At 44.0% G+C, this 25,483-nt stretch overlaps 1 protein-coding gene across 3 annotated transcripts in view; it reads right to left on the minus strand.

Moving 5' to 3' along the window:
• LOC142288327 (uncharacterized) overlaps window positions 1-25,483 on the minus strand; it is a 936,281-nt gene that overhangs the window by 854,937 nt on the left and 55,861 nt on the right. For all 3 annotated transcript variants that reach the window (XM_075333504.1, XM_075333506.1, XM_075333503.1), the window contains exons 2-3: window positions 18,990-19,042; window positions 15,659-15,713 (exon numbers count right to left, since the gene is read on the minus strand). In XM_075333504.1, the coding sequence (XP_075189619.1) occupies window positions 15,659-15,713; window positions 18,990-19,042 (108 nt within the window). The remainder of the gene's footprint in view (window positions 1-15,658; window positions 15,714-18,989; window positions 19,043-25,483) is intronic.

A 25,483-nucleotide genomic window follows, 5' to 3' on the forward strand; every position in this document is an offset into this window, starting at 1 on the left:
GCGATAGGCCATCCCCCCGATGGTCAGGATTGGGGAGACTCACCCGATCATTTTGTAAAGATCGTGATCGGTATCGAGATAACACGATCTTGAGTCCCGATCACCGATCTTTGACTTTACAGTTATGTGATGGGGCGGGGGGCTGTAAAATAAAGAATACAGTTAATAATAAACATTATCATTATACTTACAGGTCCCGCGATGTGTCCTGCAGTCTCTGTCTCCCACCGCTTCTGCTTCCGAGTACGATCATCTCTGTGCCACCCGGTAACAAAAGGACCTTCCGTGACGTCATAGTATGTGACCAGTCACATGTGAATGTTGTATTATCTCATTGGCTACAGACTGGGTCACATGGCTATGACATCATGCTTGGTCCTGTCAGTGCCTCTTGCCGGCACTCGGTGCTCGCTCGAGCATCTCAGTACTCAGTATACTCGGTGAGCGCCGTATACCGGCGAGATGCTCAGGCAGATGCTCGGCTCCCCGTCCCTGCATGTCGGCGCTCTTTACAGAGTCAGCCCACAAGCAGGGATTAGCTGTCAGAGCCGGTAAATAGCGGCGCCGGGAATCAGGTGATCGGAGATCACCGTTGCTATAGTAACCTGCCTGTCAGATTACTATTTCAACGGTGGCAGCGGTGACGTCACCACTTACAGCCTGCAGCCTCTGCTCACTCACTGAGTGATTAGACTGCACGGGAGCAGCAGAGTCTTCCTCCCATGCAGTGCTGTCTGATGTAGCAGAGCTGCATGGGTTCAAGGAGAAAGAAGACAGAAGACCAGGATCGTGGAGGGGTGAGAGGGAGTAATAAACATGGAGTCTCTAAGTGTGTCTGTGTATTTATTTCTATTAAAGTATTTTTTCTTAATACTAATACTAGCTTAATACTTAATACTAGCTGCTAAAACAAAGCTGGTATTAACCCCTTATTACCCAGCGTGCCACCCGGCAGCAGGACCGCTGGAGGAGTTGGATACAGCGCCAGAAGATGGCGCTTCTATGAAAGCGCCATTTTCTGGGGCAGCTGCTGACTGCAATTCACAGCAGGGAGGGCCCAGAAAGCTTGGGCCATCCTACGCTGCGGATTCCAATCCCCAGCTGCCTAGTTGTAACTGGTTGTATACAAAAAGTGGGACAAGCTCACGTCGGTTTTTTTTTAATTATTTCATGAACTTCATGAAATAATTAAAAAAAGGGCTTCCCTATATTTTTGGTTCCCAGCCAGGTACAAATAGGCAGCTAGGGTTTGGGGCAGCCCGTACTTGCCTGCTGCACCTGGCTAGCATACAAAAATATGGCGAAGCCCACATTATTTTTTTTTTTTTAGATTTTGGGCAAAAAATTTAGAATAAAGGGCTTCCCTGGATTTTCCATTGCCATTGAAGGTAACAGTAAGCACTGGGGGTTAGCAGCCAGTAGCTGCTTCGATTACCCTTAGCAATACAAAATGCAGCGGGAGCCCACCCCTTTTTATTTTTAAATAACTAGTTATTTAAAAAAAATTATTATTTAAAGAAAAATGTGCTTCCCTTGTAATTTGATTGCCAGCCAAGGGGAGATTCCTGTGGGGAGATTGCGCGCCGTAATGCTCGCAAATGACAATGAAAGTTCAGTTACCAGGACCTTCGATGACGTCATGGTCATGTGACCAGTCTGTAAGCCAATTAACATTCACACCAGACAATCAAATGCTATGACATCATTGAAGGTCCTTTAAGTCACTGCTAGTTACCGGCGGCAGAGCAATGATCGGACTCAGAAGCAGGAGCTGCCGTGAGTCTGCAGGATGCGTTGCGTCGGTAAGTATAATGACAATGTTTTTTAATAATGTGCTTTTTTTTTTTTTTTTTTTTTTTTTTACAGCCCATAACCCGATATGGACCCGATCTGTAACACGAGCTTCCCAGGAAAGCTCGTGGTCGGGATCGTGTACACGATCACTATGTGATCGGTACAATCCCCGATCTTTACAGATTGGGATTGCCCATCCCTATTAACTGGTCAGGTTTTTCTATTAAACTGAACTATACTGAACTGAAATAACTATGGAGCCTTCAAAACTTGAAGAGTATTTGTGTCGAAGAATGGGTCAAATATCACATCTGAGCAATGCATGCAACTAGTTTCTCCATATAGGAGGTGTCTTGAAGCTGTCCTCACCAACATATACTTTTTATACAAAGTATTAAATTCATTTCAGTAAACAAGTTTCATGATTTTTCCCTGTGTATTATGTAGTATGTGCGCACGTTGTGTATTTGCATGCGTCCTGCGTCCCCAGTACAATTCCTTTCTCTTTCCTACTCACCGATCACGGGCGCGGCGCTGCACGGCTGTCACAAAGCTCCGGCGGTTTTTCCTGTTTTGAAAATGGCTGCCGCTCATTATTCAATCTGGTATTCCCTGCTTTCCCCGCCCACCGGCGCCCATAATTGGTTGCAGTCAGACATGCCCCCACAATGAGTGACAGCTGTCTCACTGCAACCAATCACAGCCGCCGATGGGCGAGTCTATATCGTACAGTAAAAAAATAAATAAATAATTAAAAAAAAACAAAAACTGTGGTTCCCCCCAATTTTGATACCAGCCAGGATAAAGCCACACGGCTGAAGGCTGGTATTGTCAGGATGGGGAGCGCCACGTTATGGGGAGCCCACCACCCTAACAATATCACCCAGCAGCCGCCCGGAATTGCCGCATCCATTAGATGCGACAGTCCCAGGACTCTACCCGGCTCATCCCGAATTGCCCTGGTGCGGTGGCAATCGGGGTAATAAGGAGTTAATCATAGCAGGAGTCTCCCCGAGATACCTTCCATGATTAACCTGTAAGTGAAAGTAAATAAACACACACAACGAAAAATCTTTTATTTGGAATAAAAGACAAAAATACACCCTCTTTCACCATTTTATTAAAATCCCCAAATACCCCTTCAGGTCTGGCGTAATCCACGAGGTCCCGGAATGCATCCAGCTCTGCTACATGAAGCTGACAGGAGCGCCGTAGAACAGGAGCGCTCTGTGTCAGATCCACGCAGCAACTGACGTGAGCCGCGCTGTCAGCGGGGACGTCACTGAGGTAATGCCTGTGTGTGCGGTGATGATGGGGGTTGTAGTGCCTGCGTGTGTGCGGTGATGAGTGCGGTAGTGCCGCTGTTTGCCCTACCATCCATCTATCCATCCATCCCTCTATCCCTCCCTCCATCCATTCATCCCTCCTTCCATCCCTCCCTTCATGCCTCCCTCCATCTCTCCATCCATCCCTCTATCCCTCCATCCATCCCTCTTATCCATCCATCCATCTCTCCATCCATCCCTCCATGCATCCATCCCTCCATCCATCCCTCCATCCATTCATCCATCCCTCCATCCATCCCTCGATCCCTCCATCCCTCCCTCCATCCATTCATCCCTCTTTCCATCCCTCCCTCCATTCATCCCTCCCTTCATCCCTCCCTCCATCCCTCCATTCATCCCTCTATCCCTCCATCCATCCCTCTATCCCTCCATCCATCCCTCTATCCCTCCATCCATTCCTCTATCCCTCCATCCATCCCTCTATCCATTCATTCATCCATCCATTCCTCCATCCATCCATCCCTCGATCCATTCATCACTTCTTCCATCCATCCCTCCATCCCTCCATCCATCATCCATCCCTCCATCCATCCATCCATCCCTCCTTGTAGCTGAATAATCTACTTCTGGATTCTTCTACTGCCTAAGGAGAATTAGTTCACGAGTTCGAGTCCCGGCCGTGCCGGTAAAGAATTTAATTTAATTTTTTTTTTATTTTAAATTATAATTATTATTTATTTATAATTATAATTTAAATTAATTATGCACTGAGGGGAGGAACCGGACATCAGCTGTGAGCCATGGGACACACCTCTAAAATCGGAGCAGTTCACGGAATGAGGCTGCATTGCTCTCTCCTCTCTCTCTTCTCTCCTCTTCTCTCTTCTTTCTCTCTCTCTTTTCTCTCTCTCTTTTCTCTCTCTCTCTTCTCTCTCTCTCTCTTTTCTCTCTCTCTTTTCTCTCTCTCTCTTTTCTCTCTCTCTTACCAGGCGATGATCAGCTGATGCGGTCACCTGACGGAATCAGCTGACACTATAAGTCGAGCAGTTAGGCCGGATCTTTAACGCCCGGCCGGCTAAACTATCAGCTGCTGCTGCCGGACAGGAGTCTGCACAGAAGTGTGTAGTTTTTTTTTTTTGTTGTTTTTTTTTGCACTGATGCATCAGCTGATTGTATAAAAGCCGTTTATACAATCAGCTGCTGTGTCATGTGATTCAGGCTTTTCCTTCCATCAAACCGATCAGATGTTATTGGATCCGGATTGGACGGCGCGGGACCCTTGACCCAGGATTACTGCGGAGGGGGGTTCTTTTTTAAATAAAAATGGAGTCACTAATTGTGTTGTGTTTTATTTCTAATAAAAATATTTTTCTGTGTGTTTTTTTTATCTTTACTAGAAATTCATGGTGGCCATGTCTAATATTGGCTTGACACCATGAATTTTGGGCTTAGGGACAGTTGATAATATACAGCTAGCCCTAACCCCATTATTACCCAGCGAGCCACCCAACACCAGGGCAGCTGGAAGAGTTGGATATAGCGCCAGGAGATGGCGCTTCTATAAAAGCGCCATTTTCTGGGGCGGCTGTGGACTGCAATTCGCAGCAAGGGTGCCCAGAACGCTTGGGCACCCTGTGCTGTGGATTCCAATCCCCAGCTGCCTAGTTGTACCTGGCTGGACACAAAAATTGGGAGAAGCCCACGTCATTTTTTATTTTTTAAATATTTCATGAAATTCATGAAATAATAATAAAAAAAGGGCTTCCCTATATTTTTGGTTCCCAGTCGGGTACAAAGAGGCAGCTGGGGGTTGGGGGCAGCCTGTAGCTGCCTGCTGTACCTGGCTAGCATACAAAAACATGGCGAAGCCCACGTAATTTTTTGGGGGGCAAAAAACTTCTGCATACAGTCCTGGATGGAGTATGCTGAGCCTTGTAGTTCTGCAGCTGCTGTCTGTATGGAGGAGAGCAGACAGCAGCTGCAAAACTACAAGGCTCAGCATCCTCCATCCAGGACTGTATGCTGGAGGGAGAGGCAGGGGGAGCAGAACTGCAAGGCTCAGCATACTTCATCCACTAGTGTATGCAGGAGAGTAGACAGCAGCTGCAGAACTATAGGGCTCAGCATGCTGCATCCAGGACTGTATGCTGGAGGGAGAGACAGGGGGAAAAGAACTAAAAGGCTAAGCATGCTCCATTCACTAGTGTATGCAGGAGAGCAGACAGCAGCTGCAGAACTACAAGGCTCAGCATGCTACATTCACTAGTGTATGCAGGAGAGCAGACAGCAGCTGCAGAACTACAAGGCTCAGCATACTCCATCAAGGACTGTATGCAGGAGTTTTTTGCCCACAAAAAAATTACGTGGGCTTCGCCACGTATGCTACGTATTCGTATTCGCCACGTATTCGTATGCTAGCCAGGTACAGCAGGCAGGTACAGCTGCCCCCAACCCCCAGCTGCCTATTTGTACCTGGCTGGGAACTAAAAATATAGGGAAGCCCTTTTTTTAATTATTTCATGAAGTTCATGAAATAATAAAAAAAAAAAAAAAAAAGACATGGGCTTCGTCCCATTTTTGTGTCCAGCCAGGTACAACTAGGCAGCTGGGGATTGGAATCCGCAGCACAGGTTGGCCCGAGGTTTCTGGGCCCCTCTGCTGTGAATTGCAGTCCGTAGCCGCCCCAGAAAATGGCGCTTTCATAGAAGCGCCATCCAACTCTTCCAGCTGCCCTGATGCCGGGTGGCTTGCTGGGTAATAATGGGTTAATACTAGCTTTGTTTTACTAGCTAGTATTAAGCCAGAGATTCTTAATGTCAGGCAAGTTTGACCCGGCCATTAAGAATTTCCAATAAAGGGTTAAAAAAAAAAAAAAGACACCACACAGAGAAAAAATACTTTAATAGAAATAAAAACACAGACACACTTAGAGACTCAATGTTTATTACTCCCTCTCACCCCTCCTCGATCCTGGTCTTCTGTCTTCTTTCTCCTTCAACCCATGCAGCTCTGCTACATCAGACAGCACTGCATGGGAGGAAGATGCTGCTGCTCCCGTGCAGTCTAATCACTCAGTGAGTGAGCAGAGGCTGCAGGCTGTAAGTGGTGACGTCACCGCTGCCACCGTTGAAATAGTAATCTGACAGGCGGATTACTATAGCAACGGTGATCTCCGTTATTCACAGGCTGTGGCATCCAGTCCTTGCATGTGGGCTGACTCTGTAAAGAGCGCCGACATGCAGGGACGGGGAGTCGACCATGTGCCAGAGCATCTTGCCAGTACACGGAGCACCGCGTACCGGAGAGATGCACTGACAGGACCTAGCATGACGTCTAGCCATGTGACCAGTCTGTAGCCAATGAGATAAAAGACACGTGACTGGTCACATGCTATGACGACGTCACGGAAGGTCCTATCATCAGTGCTGGTTACCGGGAGGGCGCAGCGATGATCGGAAGGAAAAGCGGCGGGAAACAGAGTGCAGGACGCGTCGCGGGGACCTGTAAGTGTAATGGCAATGTTTATTAACTGTATGTGTACATGTATAATGTGTTTGTATGTGTTTTTGTTTGCCTGCCATTGCTTTCAATGGGGTTCAAAGGTGTTTGTCGAACATTCGCCGAACAAAGTCGCCGTTCGACGAATCGAACTCGAACACTAGGGGGTGGCTCATCTCTATCAATAGCACCTTTAGAAACATATTTATTTCAAAAATTGGTGACATGTTCAATATTTATTTCACCTGCTGAAATCACAGTTTTTATGTTTTCATGTGTTTATATAAACACGTATAGTATATACATAAGTACAGTATGTATGCATAAATACATATAACATTGTATATGTTTGGATACAAACAAGACTATTATAATTATTTTGCCAATGTACACCAAGTAAAAGAAATACATGTTGTCATCTTTCCAATATAATCACGCTCCAGAGAAGTGATGAAGATATGCCTGTGCGTGAAACTTAGATAAACGGAGACGTGCACTCACTCATTTGGGATTAGTGCTATCTGTAATGAATTATATAGCCTACACTGTGCTTTTCTCTGATAATAACGATAACCTAGATTTCATAACCCTCTGTTACAGCAGTTACGTGCAAATAACAGTATGCCAGACAGGTCAAGACTGGGATGTTTGGTTCAAGCTCGAAAAACCTTTGTACAGTTGATATGAATAGTCTACCATTTCTTGACATTTTCCTCCTATTGCTAAATGGATTCTCCACTGCCATTTCACTCTAGACATTTGCCCTTATATCAAGTTGGCAGACATTTGGTTGCATAAAAAAAACTATTAATAGACAAAATAATTTTGGAATTGAATAAGATCATTAAACAGAGAAACGTAAGGCAGTGCTTGGATTCTGCAGAGTCCATGTTTCTAAGATCTTCCAGTTGTAAAACTTCATGTGTCTACTAAGAGATCTATCATAGTTAATAAAAAAGTGAATAGTCTTCCTCAGAAACTGATCTTAGAGTAAAATGAGTAACATTTCATGAGGCTTTGATGCTTTCTTGCAAAAAGATTGAAGGTATAATTATTGTTAAAGCGGCAGTCCGGACATAAACTACTGATGACTAGAGATAGGTGAACCTCCAGATGTTCGGGTATGGCGGGTCCCGAACCAGACTTGACTCCGGATGCCAAATCACATGTAAGTCTAAGGGACCTGAACTTAAGTGTTATAAAAAGGACATTTTTGTGTACTCACCGTAAAATGTCTTTCTTGGAGCCTTTCATTGGGGGACACAGACAGTGGGTTATATGTTGTCTCCAGGGTAGGCTTGACACTAGGTTTAAAAAAGAGTTAGCTCCTCCTCCCACAGCATATAACCCCAGCTAGGCGGGAACTAGCTCAGTTTGGTGTAAAAGCAGTAGGAGAAGGACAACCAAAACCACAAGGGCGGGAGCTGTGTCCCCCAAAGAAAGGCTCCAAGAAAGACATTTTACGGTGAGTACACAAAAATGTCCTTTCCTTTCTCGCCTTTTCATTGGGGGACACAGATAGTGGGACGTCCCAAAGCAGTCCCTGGGTGGGAACTGAACTATTAACAGTGTATAACATCAGACTAAGAGCTGACTAACAACTGCAACTGCAGTGAACACATATCAAAACACTGTCAAAGAACCGAGCAGTGGCCACTTATAAATGGGCCACTGCCGCCTGAAGGACTTGTCTTCCAAAAGCAGCATCCGTGGATGCATGCGTATGCACTCTGTAGAATTTTGTGAACGTGTGCACACTGGACCAGGTAGCGGCTTTGCAAAGTTGGGCCGCCGAAGCCCGATGGCGGATAGCCCAGGAGGCACCCACTGCTCGCGTAGAGTGGGCCCGCACAGATTGAGGGGGAACGGCACCTCGTGCTTTGTATGCCTCACAGATGGCAGTCCTGATCCATCGAGAAATCGTGGATTTAGACGCCGGGTTGCCCTTTTTGTGTCCTACTGGGAGGACGAAGAGGGCATCGGACTTGCACAACGGCGCTGTTCTGGAGGTGTAGATCCGCAAAGCCCTGACAAGATCTAGAGTGTGAAGGGCGTTTTCAAAGGAGTGGACCGGGACTGGACAGAATGACTGCAACACAATGTCCTCGTTCAAGTGTAAGGAGGATACGACCTTTGGAAGAAAGGCGGGGGAAGGCCGAAGGACTACCTTATCCTGATGGAATATCAGATAAGGTAAGCGACAGAAAAGAGCTGCCAGTTCGGACACTGATAGAGGTAATAGCGACTAAAAAGGCAACTTTTCCAAGACAGTCGTTGAAGAGAGATTTCTCTCAGAGGTTCGAAAGGAGGAAGTTGAAGAGCTCCGAGAACCAGATTCAGATCCCAGGGATCAAAGCAGAAACTTGTTCTTTAAGGGTACTGAGAGTAAGACCCGAGTCCAGACCGTCTTGCAGAAAAGCAAGAACAATAGGGATTGAAAAGGTCAGGGGCGACCGATTATGACGGTCACACCAGGAAAGATAGGTCTTCCAGGTCCTGTGGTAAATGCTGGCGGAGGAAGGCTTCCGAGCATTAAGCATGGTATGAACTACCCTGGAAGAAAGATTTGGCTAGAATAAGGGATTCAAGCGCCACGCCGTCAAATGCAGCTGTGCTGTATTCTGGTGGAATATTGGACCTTGCGACAGAAGATCCGGGCGGTCGGGAAGACGCCAGGGAGTGTCGCTGAGAAGTTGGAGGAGCTCTGGATACCAGGCTCTCCTGGGCCAGTCCGGGGCCACGAGGATCATCGGGATTCCCTCCGCTTTGATTTTTTTGATTACTCTCGGAATGAGAGGAAACGGAGGGAAGATGTAGGGCAGGCGAAACTGCGACCATGGACGAGTTCCTCCCTGACGGTTGATGTAAGCCACAGCCGTGGCATTGCCTGACTGGATCCGAACAGGGAGACCCAATAGTAAGGGTTGAAAATTCTGAAGGGCCAAAAATATGGCTCTGATCTCCAGAACATTGATGTGCAGGGAGCGCTCGGAAGGAGACCAGCGTTCGTGAACAGTGTGGTGGAGAAACACCGCCCCCCAGCCTATCAGGCTGGCATCCGTCGTGACTACCTGCCAGTGTACCGGGCGGAAGGACTTCCCTTGAGATAGGGATGAGGCTTGAGTCCACCAGACGAGGGAGCTGAGCGCAGACCGAGATAGGCGGACTGACCGATCCAGGGAAGCTTGATTCTTGTCCCAGGAGGATAGAAGATCCAGTTGTAGAGGGCGCAGATGGAATTGGGCAAAGGACACGGCTTCTATGACCGCCACCATCTTGCCTAACACTCTCATTCCATTCCGAAGGGATGTGTGACGGCGAGAGTGGAGGGATTGGGCGGCCCGGATCAGGGAAGACCTCTTGTCCTCTGGAAGAAAAACCCGGGACTGAGCCGTGTCTATCAGCATACCTAAAAAGGTGATGCGCTGATGAGGAATGAGGGATGACTTGTTGAAGTTGATAAGCCTCCCTAGCCTTGACAGCGTGTCTAGGCAAATCTGCACGCTTTCTGAGCAAACGTGAAGAGAGCTCCCTTTGACAAGAAGGTCATCCAAATAGGGAACGACCAGGATGCCTCTGGGGTGTAAAATGGATATGATGGCCGCCATGACCTTTGTGAAGACCCGAGGCGCAGTGGCCAGCCCAAAGGGGAGGGCCCTGAATTGGAAATGACGGTGTCCTACGGCAAAGCGAAGGAACCGTTGATGAGAGACACATATGGGAATGTGTAAATTAGCATCTTGAATGTCTATGGAAGCTAGGAATTCTCCAGGTTCCATGGCGGATAGCACTGCTCTCAATGATTCCATTCGGAAAGTTCGAATCCGTACGAATTTGTTCAACCGTTTGAGGTCCAAGATAGGGCGGACAGAGCCATCTTTTTTGGGAACGACAAAAAGGTTTGAATAGAAACCTTTGCCGCGCTGTTCCAGGGGCACTGGAATGATAACATTTGCTTTCTGTAAAGAGGCTATGGCCTGAAATAAGGCCTGGCTTTGCGTTTTGGACTTTGGAAGACGAGAACGCAGAAACCTGTTGGCCGGCAGGGAATGGAAATTGATCTTGTAACCTGAGGTGACAATTTCTCGAACCCAAGCATCGTGAGTGTGGTCTAGCCAGATATCCCGAAAAAGCAGAAGCCGCCCTCCCACAGGAGTCGAATCTGAGAGATACCTGGCGTCATACTGAGGGGGTCTGTACAGAGGTAGGTCCTTTGGGTTTAGGTTGCTTGGAGTGGGAACGCCAAGAAGAGCCCCTTGAGGGACCGGATCCTCGATCTGAGCGTTGGGACGATCCTTGGGCTGATGGTTTTTGGGGGGCAGGCCGAAAGGACTGCCTGCGCCAAGAAGATTTTTTTAAATTTCTGGCTACAGGACGCTTTTGTGGTAGAATGGTACTTTTACCACCCATCTCCTTAGATATGAGTTTGTCCAGGGATTCACCAAACAGATGAAGACCCTGGAATGGAAGTTTGGACAGGGACTTCTTGGAGGCACTGTCCGCATTCCATATTTTTAGCCACAGAACCCTGCGGGCGAAGACAGCATTGGCTGCCTTTAGGGCTGACCAGCTAGCTGCATCTAGGGAGCCGTGAAGAAAAAATTAGAGGCTAGAGAGAACAAATCAAGAATCTCAAGAGCCTCTGGAGGAATATTGCAAGGGCAAAGCAACTTGCGCAGGTTCCTACTCCACACGCTCATAGCTCTTGCCACCCATGTCATGGCAAACAGGGGGTGCAGAGAGGAGCCCGAAGCCTGGAAAATTGATTTGACCGCAGCCTCAACAGCGAGGTCGGACAAGTCCTTGAGAGACACGTTGTCTGAAACAGACATAACCGTGTGTTTAGCCAGTCTGGATACTGGCGGATCCACAACGGGGGGTACCGACCAGGGCTTAACCATTTCCAGAGGAAAGGGATAAGCGAATGAAGTGGAGGATTTTTTATTAAACCTCCTATCAGGGTGATCCCACCGTTTAGATATGATTTGATGAAAAATCGGATCCTGGGCAAAGGACTTAGGAGGCTTCTTGGCTCGCTTGATTGCCGACTGAGAAGTCGGGTCCGAGGGCTGATCAGAAATCGACAGAGAGTGATTGACAGCCGCTATTAAAGTGTCTTCCATATGCCTAGACTCAGAAAGGACATCTGAATCAGAGTCTGAGTCTCGGGAATCGTGACTACTAAAGGTCACGGAGCCTGAGTCAGACTGACCATCGTGTGAGTCAGACGAGGCGGAGCGGTCGCAATGGCGCCTTTTGGAGACAGCCTTTTTATGTACTGGGGATGATACACCAGACGAAGGTGGGCTCCTCTGAGGGAGCTAAGCCGGGGGGAGGCTGCGGAAGCCTGTGGAAGGCTGGGATATCTGAGCGGCGGCCAGGTCATCTAACCTTTTAGACATCAGAAGAGCCCATGCAGGGATAGCCTCCTCAGACGGGGGTGCTGCCTGAATGGTGGCCGGGGCCGAACCCACAGACTGCACGACCCCCTGGTCCGGCAACGCCTGTTGTGACACTGTAGTAGGGGCATCGCAGCCCTGGCATAGTGGATAGCTTCGACCATTGGGAAACGAGCTTCCACAGGTGGTACAAGCATAGTACAGGTCCATAGAGGATGCCTGGGAAGCTTTATCACCCTTGCGGTTACGCATGTCAGCAACAAACGTACAATTAGTACTGTGAGCCTCTAGCAGTATTACACTACTCTGGGTGAGGAGCTACTAGCAGTATTAGAAAGGGACTGCTATACAGAGCTGGTATATACCAATAGTAAAGTGGCATACACTGCCACACAGTCGGTATATACCTGCAGGCACAGTCAGTATACACCGCTAAAAGCTGATATACACCGCCAGCCAGCAGGCACACACCGCTAGAAAGACAGCGATATACCGCTGAACAGAGCCGTATATAGTGCTGCAGAGTTGCAGAGCCAAGGAAGTGATCTCACCTGTGTCTGCTCCCCACATGTAATGGCGTCCAGTGTTCTCTGGCAGCATGGAGGGAAGAGACGGCCCACTAGAGGGAGCGGCTTCTGGAGCAGTGGAGGGGGCGTTGCTAAGAATGCAGGCCGAAGCCGAGAGCTAAATTTATGATGCTTCCCCGGGAACACGTCCTGCATCACCCCACCGGCGCCTCCTCAGGCAGCGGTTGGATGCAGGGGACGGATACACGTCGTCTCCCTACCTGCTCTTGCTCCGTCTGAAGGCGCGTCGGTCCTGGGATGCGGAGATCTCAGGGACGCATCTTCGGCTCGAGGCTAGCAGGTGCTCGGATCTGCTAGCCCTCTGGAGCTACCTTGGTGTCAGGTGCTTCCAGGGAGCCTGGAGGGGTACGCAGACCCGACCACTTGGGCGCGAGGGAAGACTGACGGCTTTTGCACGCAAGGTTTCCTCTGCCCGTAAGCGGGGGGAACGAGGGTGAGCACACCCTGGTATTGCCCCATAGTCAAAAATAGAATAAAATCACAAACAAAAATAAATAAATAAATAAAAAACATGAGCTGGCCTGGGGCTCAGGCCAGACGTGTCAGCCTCCCTGCTGACACTAGAAAGAACTGAGCTAGTTCCCGCCTAGCTGGGGTTATATGCTGTGGGAGGAGGAGCTAACTCTTTTTTAAACCTAGTGTCAAGCCTCTCCTGGAGACAACATATAACCCACTGTCTGTGTCCCCCAATGAAAAGGCGAGAAAGGAATAGTGTTAGTATAGCTAGAGGGCAGCAAAAGCAAAATTGGGATTAAATCAAGACAATTATACTTACCGAGTTTCTATGTGGCTGTCACTGCTTCTGAGTCCGCTCATTAAATCTCATGAATATTCACTGCCTCCCACACCCACGCTCTGTGACAGCGTCTGTGATTGGTTGCAGTCAGACTGACAACATACCGACATCTGTGATTGGTTAAGCTCACACTATCTGTCAGGGTCCCGAAGTGGAGTGTAAAATTCAAAAACAATTGGAAAACCAGATAAAGCAGACTTCGGGAAGTTGCAGACCCCAACCATGTGTGTTATTTTGGCTGTGTATCCAAATATATTGGGAACCCCATGCAGCTTTTTTAAACCTATTTAAATAAATAGGTTTTAAACACATTGTGTGCCCCCCCAATTTTGATAACTAGCCAAGATAATCTAACAGCTGTGGGCTGGTATTCTCAGGCTGGGGAGGACCATGGTTATTGTGCCCTCCCCAGCCTAAAAATAGCAGCCCGCACCTACCCCAGAATTTAGATGCTCCAATCCTGGCGCTTTACTCGCCATGGTGTGGTGACAAATGGAGTAATATAAGAGATTAATGACAGCTGGGATTTGTCAAAAAAAAATCAGAGAAGCAAGAAAAGCCCTCCATTACAAATCATGTAAGTAAAAAGAAAAAAAAAACAAAATAGAGAAAAATTCTTTATGTAAGCAAACAAAAAACAACCTCTTTCATCAATTTATTAACCTCCAAAACACCCCTGCAGGTCCTACATAATCCACACCACGACATCCCTGCAAGATCCCTTCTCTACTACATTTGAGGTCGCAGTGTACGGTCACGTTAGAAAGAAAATGCGACAAAACCCTGTAAAGGACATACTGATGGAGCCACAGCTGTTACAGCAGTCACTTCAGTGAGTTCACCTAAGGCTACAGCTGGCGGTTCCCACGGTACCCCAGTTGTGACCTCAGGTGAACTCAATGAACTCAGTGAAGTCACTTCAGGTGAACTCTATGAACTTACCTGAGGTGAACTCAATACTAGACTACCAGTTTAGGCTATGAGTATTTGGTTGCAGAAAATCTGTATCTAATGGTAGAAAAATGCACAAAAAAAGTGATGCGGTTTTGATGCATTTTCCTGCCAGGAGATGCAGATTTAGTGCAGAAATATACTGCAGAAATCTGCATCAAACTTGCATCTTCTGGCATAAAACTGCACCAAAAATATGATGTGGTTTGGACATGTTTTTGGTGCATTTTTCTGCCAGATGTAGATTTGATGCAGAATATCTGCAACCAAATACTCAAAGTGTGAACATAACCTAATCCATTATTCTGTCATTGAGTTCAATGAGTTCCCCTGAAGTCACAGTTGGGGTTCCCAAGATACCCCAGCTGTGACCTCTTCTGAACTCACCTGAGGTGAACTCATTGAATTCACCTCAGGTGAGCTCATTGGGCAGGGGAAGCAGTGAATATTCATAAACTTTAATGAGTGAACTCAGAAGTAGTGTGACAGCTGTGCGTGCGGAAACTCGGTAAGTATAACTGTCCTGCTTTAATCCCCATTTTGCTTCCTTTTTTTACATTTTTATCCAGGTGGCTAAACTTGAACAGTAATACGGACTTTCCTGAGAAGCCCGTGTACGGAAACTAGATGTATGGTACGGACTCTGATCTTTACAGTTTGGGTTCGCCCATCACTACTGATGACCAATCCTGGTTTGTTTTCTGTGGGACGAGATGTAATTATGTTTGTATCATTTGGGGATTCTACTAACTTTAAGTCCTCTTTTCATTCATTTTTATTGGGAAGGTGAAGTAGCCAATAAACAGCAATTCTAACATTCAGATAAAAAATATTAATCATATATGATATTTTATTAGTATGGACAATGATGGATACGGTGACACCAAATAATAAACCTATTTTTCTTTCCTTTTCTGTGAAATCCTGCAAACCTGTTTAAATTAGTGACTGGAGTACAAAAATGGCAGACAGCAGTGATATGGTCTACTGAAGATCCCTAAGCGTCATGACAACACCATGATCTTATCACAACTTATGGGTGACAGACGGGACACCCTAATCCCCCTGAATGATAGTGGCATCTAAGTGGGTAAACTGAGATATGAAATAGGCTTAGCTCCATGTATCTAGTATGCACACCCATCATACATGTACTATGAAGCTTTCCAACAAGAGGTCAATATGGTTTGGGTTTAGTGAAAATAAAGCATTGTCCAGCTCCCCATTTATTCAAACATTTCTAAATGTCTTGTTCACAAATAATAATAATAATAATAATAATAATAATAATAATAATAATAATAATAAATAACGATCTGTAATGAGACATTTTGAAAAGATGCATACCTGTGCCAAAGAATTGTATTTTCGGAACAGCCAGATTACAATCAGCATGCAGAAACTGTAATACAGACATACCAGTGGTTACCACGTGAGGCATTTGTAAAGATCCTCGCAACATGAACTGAATTTCTTACAAAATAGCCTGTATTCACTTGTATCAGAATGGAATACAGTCCAGAATACCGAGATTCTGTTGTGTATACATTTTCTATATCTTTGCTATTCCTCTCACAATTATCATTTGCACAAACCTGACATTCTATTGAGGGTATCGGCAGATACTCCAGCTTCTGTTGTGAGTGGACATACCACAATGGTCTCTGTCTGAACTATAATCACAAGGGAAAGCAGCTCCTAGAATTATTGCCAAGAACATAAACCATGGTTTATAGCTGTGGCCTGATGGCGTCATTGTTGAAGTCAACATGTCAGCAGAAAACTTGCCGTTTAGCAACTAGGAGAGCTTCAAAAATAAAACAACACATGGCATATACAGTTGAAACCAGAGGTTTACATACACTATCTAAAAATACATATCTCATGTTTTTCTCACTATCTGACATGAAAGCTGAATAAACCTTTCCCGTTTTATGTCAATTAGGAACCAATTTTTTTTATATTTGCCAAATGCCAGAATAATGAGAGGAAGAGAATGTTTTAAGGCATTTTTATTACTTTCTGCAGGTTGGGTGACACAAAATACAGATGTTTATTTACAACGACTGTCTAATCATCTCGAAGACGTGGGATATAGATAAAGGCTGCATGAGCCAGTCACCAGCCAATCTTTGTACTGATTTTGAGTGTGGTGGAGTTTGACTGAGAATTATGTTCTTAGAAATAGTAGAGGGGCTATATATGAACGAACTTTGATTATCGAGGGTGATAAGCCACCCTAAAAAGATGTGTTTTTAGAGAATCTGAAGATGTGTAAGTTGTGGTTTGTCCTAATTTCTTGTGGTAGAGCATTCCAGAGGATTGGTGCAGCTCTGGAAAAGTCTTGGAGCCAATAGAGTGGAAGATTCGGATTAGTGCGAATGTTAGTTGAAAGTCATTTGCGGAGAGTAGAGAATGGATAGTCAAAAGAAACAAATTGAATTCAGCGTACCCCTTAGTTTGTCCACAGCTCCACTGATGCACGGCCTGAAAACAGAGATCACATCTGGACAATGGCAAGAAAAAAGGAAAAACAGCCAGCACCAAAATTCTCAAGGATAAAAAACTTTTCTTTATTTCTTCATTTTAAAAAAGGGTGTGCAAAAGTGGAATAAAAAACATAGTGTACCCTAACATGTTTCAGACCTCACAGGGTCCTTAGTTATAGGCACTATGTTTTTTATTCCACTTTTGCACACTCTTTTTTAAAATGTAGAAATGAAGAAAAGTTTTTTATTCCTGAGCATTTTGGTGCTGGCTGTTTTTCCTTTTTTCTTGCCAGAGAATGGATAGGGTGATAGGCAGAGATGAGGGTGCAAGGCTAGGGGGGTGCCACGCTGTGAAGAGTTTTGCGGGTCAGAACAAAGAATTTAAATTGGATCCTATGATGTATGGGCAGCCAGTCTAATAATTGGCACACAGCGGAAGTGTCCATTTAACGAATAGTCAGATAGGTGACCCTGGCTGTTGCATTAAGGATGGACTGGAGAGGGGAAGATCTTGTGAGGGGGAGGCCAATTAATAGAGAATTACAGTAATCACAGCAGGAGTGGATCAAGGCCACAGTGAGAGTTATTGTTGTTTCCTTGGTGATAAAGGGGCAGATTCTAGATATGTTTTTCAAATGCAAGCGACAAGAGCGGCCGACAGATTGTACAAAGAAAGTGAAGGAAAGATCGGTGTCAAACATGACACCCAGGCAGCAAACCTGTGGCCTAGGTGTTATCATCATGCCACACACAGAGAGGGAGATGTCAGAATTTAGGGAGATTAGTAGATGGAGGGAATAAAAGATTTCAGATAGCGAGTAGACATGATGTTGGAAACTGCTGACAGACAGTGCCTGGCGTTCTGTAGTACAGCAGGGGTAAGGTCAGACAATGAGGTGTATAGTTGTCTATTACCAGCATGAAGATGGTACTGGAAGCCAAATTTGCTGATGGTCTGTCCAATTGGGGCAGTGTATAGAGAGGAGAGCCAAGAACTGAACCTTGAATGACCTCAACAGTGAGGAGGAAGAGAAGAAGTACAGCCAGCAAATGATACACTGAAAAAGTGGTCAGAAAGATAGGACGAGAACCAGAAATTAGCAGTGTCCTTTAGGCCACTTGAGTAGAGCAAAGTGAATAGGAGATAATGGTCAACAGTGTTGAAACCTGCAGAGAGGTCAAGAAGAATAAGCAGAGAGTAGTCACTATTACGTTTTGCTGTCAAAACGACATTACGTTTTGCTGTCATTGGTAAATTTGATGAGGGCAGTTTCTGTAGAATGTAGGGGGCGGAAGACAGACAGTAATAGATCTAGAAGAAAGTGAATAGAGAGGGAGTGGGTAAGGCGGAAGTAGACCAGGATCTCCGAGAGTTTAGAGATGAAGGGGAGATTGGAGATTGGTCTGTAGTTATTTGTGCAGGATGGGTCAATTTTTTAATAATGAAGTAATGATAGAGTGTTTGAAGGAGGAGGGGAAGACACCAGAAGAAAGTGAGAGAAATTGAAGATTTTAGTTAAGTGAGTAGTGACGACTGGAGAGAGAGTCTGGAGTAGGTGTGAGGGAATGGGGTGAGTATTGCAAATGGTAGGATGAGAAGAAGAGAGGAGCTTGGTGACTTCTTCTCCTTTGAATGGGTGAAATGTGGAGAGTGAGCCAGACAGGATATAGGGAGGGATGGGAATCACAGCTCTGTGAAATAGGAAGCCAGGTCATCAGCACAAATGTCAGTGATCGAACTGAGGAGGGAGTGAAAGGTGTTGAATATTTTTTTGGGATTGTTGAAAAGTGAAGAGATCAGGGTGGGGATGTAGGACTGTTTGGTAAAGTGAAGAGCAGAGTTATAGTTTCTTAACATAAATTTATAGTGGATACATTTATGTGAGTTTTCCTCCATATAGGCGATCGACACTCCTAGAGAATCGCTGGAGAAATAGAATTTGCAATGTAAGATTGAGTTTGCAATGTATCCCCCTATATTTCTTCTTTTTATGTACTTTTTGGGGGTCTCATTCCTATTGTTTGTACTTTAAGTGATCTATATAAAATGTACTATTCTTATTATTTGGGCTGTTCAGTTTAACTATTGATGCATTTAGCCCCTATATGTGGAGTGTAGTTATTGATGTATTTATAACCCCTAATATTTATCAGAAGGCCAAATTTAGCTATTTAGCAATAACTCTTACCATCCAATTAATGAAAATGTAGCTGTAATTCTTTTCACAGTTGTAATTGTGACCTGCAAAACATAAACACATATAATAAGGTAAATCTTGTATATATATATATATATATATATATATATATATATATATATACCGTATATATATACACACACAGTACAGACCAAAAGTTTGGACACACCTTCTCATCTCTAGAACAACTATTAAGTGGAGACTTTGTGCAGCAGGCCTTCATGGTAAAATAGCTGCTAGGAAACCACTGCTAAGGACAGGAAACAAGCAGAGAAGACTTGTTTGGGCTAAAGAACACAAGGAATGGACATTAGAGTAGTGGAAATCTGTGCTTTGGTCTTATGAGTCTAAATTTGAGATCTTTGGATCCAACCACCGTGTCTTTGTAGAAAAGGTGAACGGGTGGACTCTACATGACTGGTTCCCACCGTGAAGCATGGAGGAGGAGGTGTGACGGTGTGGGGGTGTTTTGCTGGTGACACTGTTGGGTATTTATTCAAAATTAAAGGCATACTAAACCAGCATGGCTACGACTGCATCTTGCAGCGGCATGCTATTCCATCCGGTTTGCGTTTAGTTGGACCATCATTTATTTTTCAACAGGACAATGACCCCAAACATACCTCCAGGCTGTGTAAGGGCTATTTGACTAAGAAGGAGAGTGATGAGGTGCTACACCAGATGACCTGGCCTCCACAGTCACCAGATCTGAACCCAATCGAGATGGTTTTGGGTGAGCTGGACCGCAGACTGAAGGCAAAAGGGCCAACAAGTGCTAAACATTTCTGGGAACTCCTTCAAGACTGTTGGAAAACCATTTCCGGTGACTACCTCTTCAAGCTCATCAAGAGAATGCCAAGAGTGTGCAAAGCCGTAATCAAAGCAAAAGGTGGCTACTTTGAAGAACTTAGAATATAAGACATATTTTCAGTTGTTTGACACTTTTTTAAGTATTTCAAAATTCCACGTTTTCATTCATAGTTTTGATGTCTTTAGTGTGAATCTACAATTTTTAGAGTCATGAAAATAAAGAAAACTCTTTGAATGAGAAGGTGTGTCCAAACTTTTGGTCTGTACTATATATATATATAAATAAATATATATATATATTATATATTATATACTTTATTGATTTTTATAACGTAAAGTGAAATACAATTTTTACAAGTTATGTTGACAACATGCAAAATAGGTAACAAATTATAGTCGGGACTATTTAAGTTTAACATTTTATCCAGGGGGGGGGAGGGTGAGGGGAGAAAAGAAAGGAAACAAAGGAAAGAGAATTGTGTAGGAAAAGGAGTTCTGAAATTTGCTTAACTTTTAGTTGTATTTTTGTACATAAACTTGTCTAACTCTAAAATTGCAAAATATAATCTTAAGATAAATAAAAGGAAAAATTAATCTATATTACTCTTAAAACTAGATAAATAACTCATCAAGGATTAAACATTTTAAGATTCTGATTGAATTTTTTCGACCCTAAAATTCCATCTTGTTGAATATTTTGTGTAAGATTTCACCTTTAATGCAAATTTATATTCGTATATATTGTGTGAAGAGACTCTTTCAATTATTTCATGCACAGATGGAACTTTGTTGTCTCTCCAATTGGCTGCTAGAAATTTTTTTATCACTTGGATGATGTGACATGTGGTGTGCCTACAATTCAGATTAAGTTCATCTAGGAGGAAGGGAAAAAAAAGGTAAAACTGCGCCATGTTGTTTCTTTACTTCTAAATTTGGAGAGGTGCCTGACAATGTTATAGACATAAAAAACAATATACAGTATATCGCATATCACCGTAATCGTATTGATAAGTACAACAAAGTCAACATGTCAATTTTGGTGCTTGATAAGCTCCATAACAATTAAACTAAAAAAAAAACTAATTTCAAATGTATTATTCTTTTGTGCCTGCCCCTACCAAAAATTAATTCAAAAGGTAATCGAAAAGTCCTATGTACCTAAAAAAAAGGCACCAATTACAACTGCAACTTATCCTGACAAAAACAAGCCCTCGTACAAAGTCATCTACTGAAAAATAATAAAGTTATTGGTATTATAATAAAGTGACCATACAAATTGTTGTTTGTTTGCTTGTTTTTGAGTCAATTGTTTTGGGCAAAACTGGCAAAGCATAAACATAACATAAAAATACAGCATTGTTTAAAAATGATATAACTTATGGCTCTCAGAATATGGTGGCCTGTCAAGAACTGTAGAAGCGCCGCCTTGTGCGGAACATCCGTTGTCTGTACGTGACCTGCACCTAGCCACCCGCTTGTTTTACTGTGTGAAGAAATAAAGATTTTTCATCACCGGTGAGTGTCACCATTTAATTTCTCTCTCCTGGACTTACTGCTGGCATATCGCTGGTTGAACACCACCGAATTGAATCTGGCTTCACTAAGAGTTCACTGTCCTGTCATTTGCTCTTTGAGTTTTCCACAGTGTCGATCACCTTTATTTTGGAATAATGTTTTACGTATTATGCTCCAATTTTGAGGATTGAATTGGATGTACTCAGTGGGTATGTGAGCTGTCTGATAAATAGAAGGCAGCATACAGACATACACAGATGTGTGCATGCACCCTTACTAGTGAGGCCTTGTTCATACATAGAGTGAATGCTATATTTTTTTCTGATGTGTTTGTTTTGCACAATCTGCGGCATTTAACTGTCAAAGTAAATCAAATGTGATTTCATGAAAACGCCACACACTGTGTCTACAGACCCTTCTGAACTGTGCAGTTTTGGTGCTTTTTTTTTAAAATTTAAAAAATGCAGTTGAGTTTTGAAGTGCATATTTAAAGTTTTTCTGTACTATAAAAAAAGTCATTAACAGCACGGCTTCAAATCTGCACCAAACATAAAAAAGTGAGTAAATGCATAAAAAATGCTGAAAAAATGCAAATATGAGAGATGATTGTTATGGTGTAGTTTGATGGAGAAACCTGCAGAAAACATGCAAATAAAAAAGCAAGAAAAAAATGCAGCATTGATGCTGTGTGTGAAGTAAAAAAAAAAAAAGCTACTGCTCAGTTCTGTAGAAGTTGGGGGTACGCCTATACAGTACCTTACAATTTTAACCACGGACAGCACACGATTGTACACTGATGGCAACCGCGTCGTGTCCATAATTTTCAAGGACTCTAAGGCTATGTGCGCACTAGAGATGTGAAGTTTCTCAAGAAAATTTCTTGAGAAACTTCTGCCAGTGAAAGATTTCCGGACCTGCGGAAAAAATCCGCACCAAATCCGCATGCGGATTTGACGCGGATTTGCCGCGGATTAGCCGCGGAATTGCCGCGGAATTGCCGCGATTTTCCCGCGGGTGGTTCCCTGCGGATTTCTGCAGGCTGTACTGCCGAAATCCGCAGGGTACCTGCGGAAATAATGGACATGTTCATTTTCTCAAGAAAGTTTCTCGAGAAATTCTTCTCGCGGAAATTTCTTGAGAAAAATCCGCACTAGTGCGCACAGCTTTTTTTTTTTTTCCATAGAATTTGCTGGGAAATGTCTGCACAAAGATTGCAGACATTTCTCAAGAAATTTCCGCGGGTAAATCCGCGGGTGAAAAGCTCTAGTGCGCACATAGCCTTAGACTAGACTTATATGGGTAAAACTGATCCATGTGTGACGCCCCTGACCTAATCAGGGTGTCACAGGGAACTGCACTCCTTTCTCTTATGGTGCAAAACTCACCCTCCATGGTTCTGGGATCCTAACCTTTGTTGTCTCTCCAATTGGCTGCTAGAAATTTTTTTATCACTTGGATGATGTGACATGTGGTGTGCCTACAATTCAGATTAAGTTCATCTAGGAGGAAGGGAAAAAAAAGGTAAAACTGCGCCATGTTGTTTCTTTACTTCTAAATTTGGAGAGGTGCCTGACAATGTTATAGACATAAAAAACAATATACAGTATATCGCATATCACCGTAATCGTATTGATAAGTACAACAAAGTCAACATGTCAATTTTGGTGCTTGATAAGCTCCATAACAATTAAACTAAAAAAAAAACTAATTTCAAATGTATTATTCTTTTGTGCCTGCCCCTACCAAAAATTAATTCAAAAGGTAATCGAAAAGTCCTATGTACCTAAAAAAAAGGCACCAATTACAACTGCAACTTATCCTGACAAAAACAAGCCCTCGTACAAAGTCATCTACTGAAAAATAATAAAGTTATTGGTATTATAATAAAGTGACCATACAAATTGTTGTTTGTTTGCTTGTTTTTGAGTCAATTGTTTTGGGCAAAACTGGCAAAGCATAAACATAACATAAAAATACAGCATTGTTTAAAAATGATATAACTTATGGCTCTCAGAATATGGTGGCCTGTCAAGAACTGTAGAAGCGCCGCCTTGTGCGGAACATCCGTTGTCTGTACGTGACCTGCACCTAGCCACCCGCTTGTTTTACTGTGTGAAGAAATAAAGATTTTTCATCACCGGTGAGTGTCACCATTTAATTTCTCTCTCCTGGACTTACTGCTGGCATATCGCTGGTTGAACACCACCGAATTGAATCTGGCTTCACTAAGAGTTCACTGTCCTGTCATTTGCTCTTTGAGTTTTCCACAGTGTCGATCACCTTTATTTTGGAATAATGTTTTACGTATTATGCTCCAATTTTGAGGATTGAATTGGATGTACTCAGTGGGTATGTGAGCTGTCTGATAAATAGAAGGCAGCATACAGACATACACAGATGTGTGCATGCACCCTTACTAGTGAGGCCTTGTTCATACATAGAGTGAATGCTATATTTTTTTCTGATGTGTTTGTTTTGCACAATCTGCGGCATTTAACTGTCAAAGTAAATCAAATGTGATTTCATGAAAACGCCACACACTGTGTCTACAGACCCTTCTGAACTGTGCAGTTTTGGTGCTTTTTTTTAAAAATTTAAAAAATGCAGTTGAGTTTTGAAGTGCATATTTAAAGTTTTTCTGTACTATAAAAAAAGTCATTAACAGCACGGCTTCAAATCTGCACCAAACATAAAAAAGTGAGTAAATGCATAAAAAATGCTGAAAAAATGCAAATATGAGAGATGATTGTTATGGTGTAGTTTGATGGAGAAACCTGCAGAAAACATGCAAATAAAAAAGCAAGAAAAAAATGCAGCATTGATGCTGTGTGTGAAGTAAAAAAAAAAAAGCTACTGCTCAGTTCTGTAGAAGTTGGGGGTACGCCTATACAGTACCTTACAATTTTAACCACGGACAGCACACGATTGTACACTGATGGCAACCGCGTCGTGTCCATAATTTTCAAGGACTCTAAGGCTATGTGCGCACTAGAGATGTGAAGTTTCTCAAGAAAATTTCTTGAGAAACTTCTGCCAGTGAAAGATTTCCGGACCTGCGGAAAAAATCCGCACCAAATCCGCATGCGGATTTGCCGCGGATTTGCCGCGGATTAGCCGCGGAATTGCCGCGATTTTCCCGCGGGTGGTTCCCTGCGGATTTCTGCAGGCTGTACTGCCGAAATCCGCAGGGTACCTGCGGAAATAATGGACATGTTCATTTTCTCAAGAAAGTTTCTCGAGAAATTCTTCTCGCAGAAATTTCTTGAGAAAAATCCGCACCAGTGCGCACAGCTTTTTTTTTTTTCCATAGAATTTGCTGGGAAATGTCTGCACAAAGATTGCAGACATTTCTCAAGAAATTTCCGCGGCAAATCCGCGGGTAAATCCGCGGGTGAAAAGCTCTAGTGCGCACATAGCCTTAGACTAGACTTATATGGGTAAAACTGATCCATGTGTGACGCCCCTGACCTAATCAGGGTGTCACAGGGAACTGCACTCCTTTCTCTTATGGTGCAAAACTCACCCTCCATGGTTCTGGGATCCTAACCTTTGGTATTGCTTCTATCAGCATTCAAATCCTAGCCACACCTCACACCACTCCCTGACAATTCAAAGGCAGGAGAAATGCAGGTTTAAATCCGCGCCAAACCATAGGAGTCCAGTTGTTGTTAGTAAATCCCTTTTCTTTATTAACACAGGTCTACGCGTTTCAGGGACATATCCATCCCCTTCCTCAGGACAATGTACAGAGAATACTCAGTATATTTGAGTATTCTCTGTACATTGTCCTGAGCAAGGGGACGGATATGCCCCTGAAACGCGTAGACCTGTGTTAATAAAGAAAAGGGATTTACTAACAACAACTGGATTCCTGTGGTTTGGCGCAGATTTAAACCTGCATTTCTTCTACCTTTGAATTGTCTCCTTACTGCAGGACCACTGCCTCCCACACCATCTCTACGTAATTTGCATGCGTGTTAAGGGGTTGTGACTGGCACAACCCCACCAGGTGAGTGTTCCCACCAACATCCACCCCCCACGTGTTTTACCGGGTAAGACCCTATTTGCGCCTTATTTTTCCACAGCTTTTTCACCTACCACACCCTGACCCTAGGAGAGTGAGGAGATGAGGGAGTTGGAGCTCCCTGGGAAATTTTGGC

Source organism: Anomaloglossus baeobatrachus, chromosome 2, assembly GCF_048569485.1.
Source record: "Anomaloglossus baeobatrachus isolate aAnoBae1 chromosome 2, aAnoBae1.hap1, whole genome shotgun sequence".
NCBI lineage: Eukaryota > Metazoa > Chordata > Amphibia > Anura > Aromobatidae > Anomaloglossus > Anomaloglossus baeobatrachus.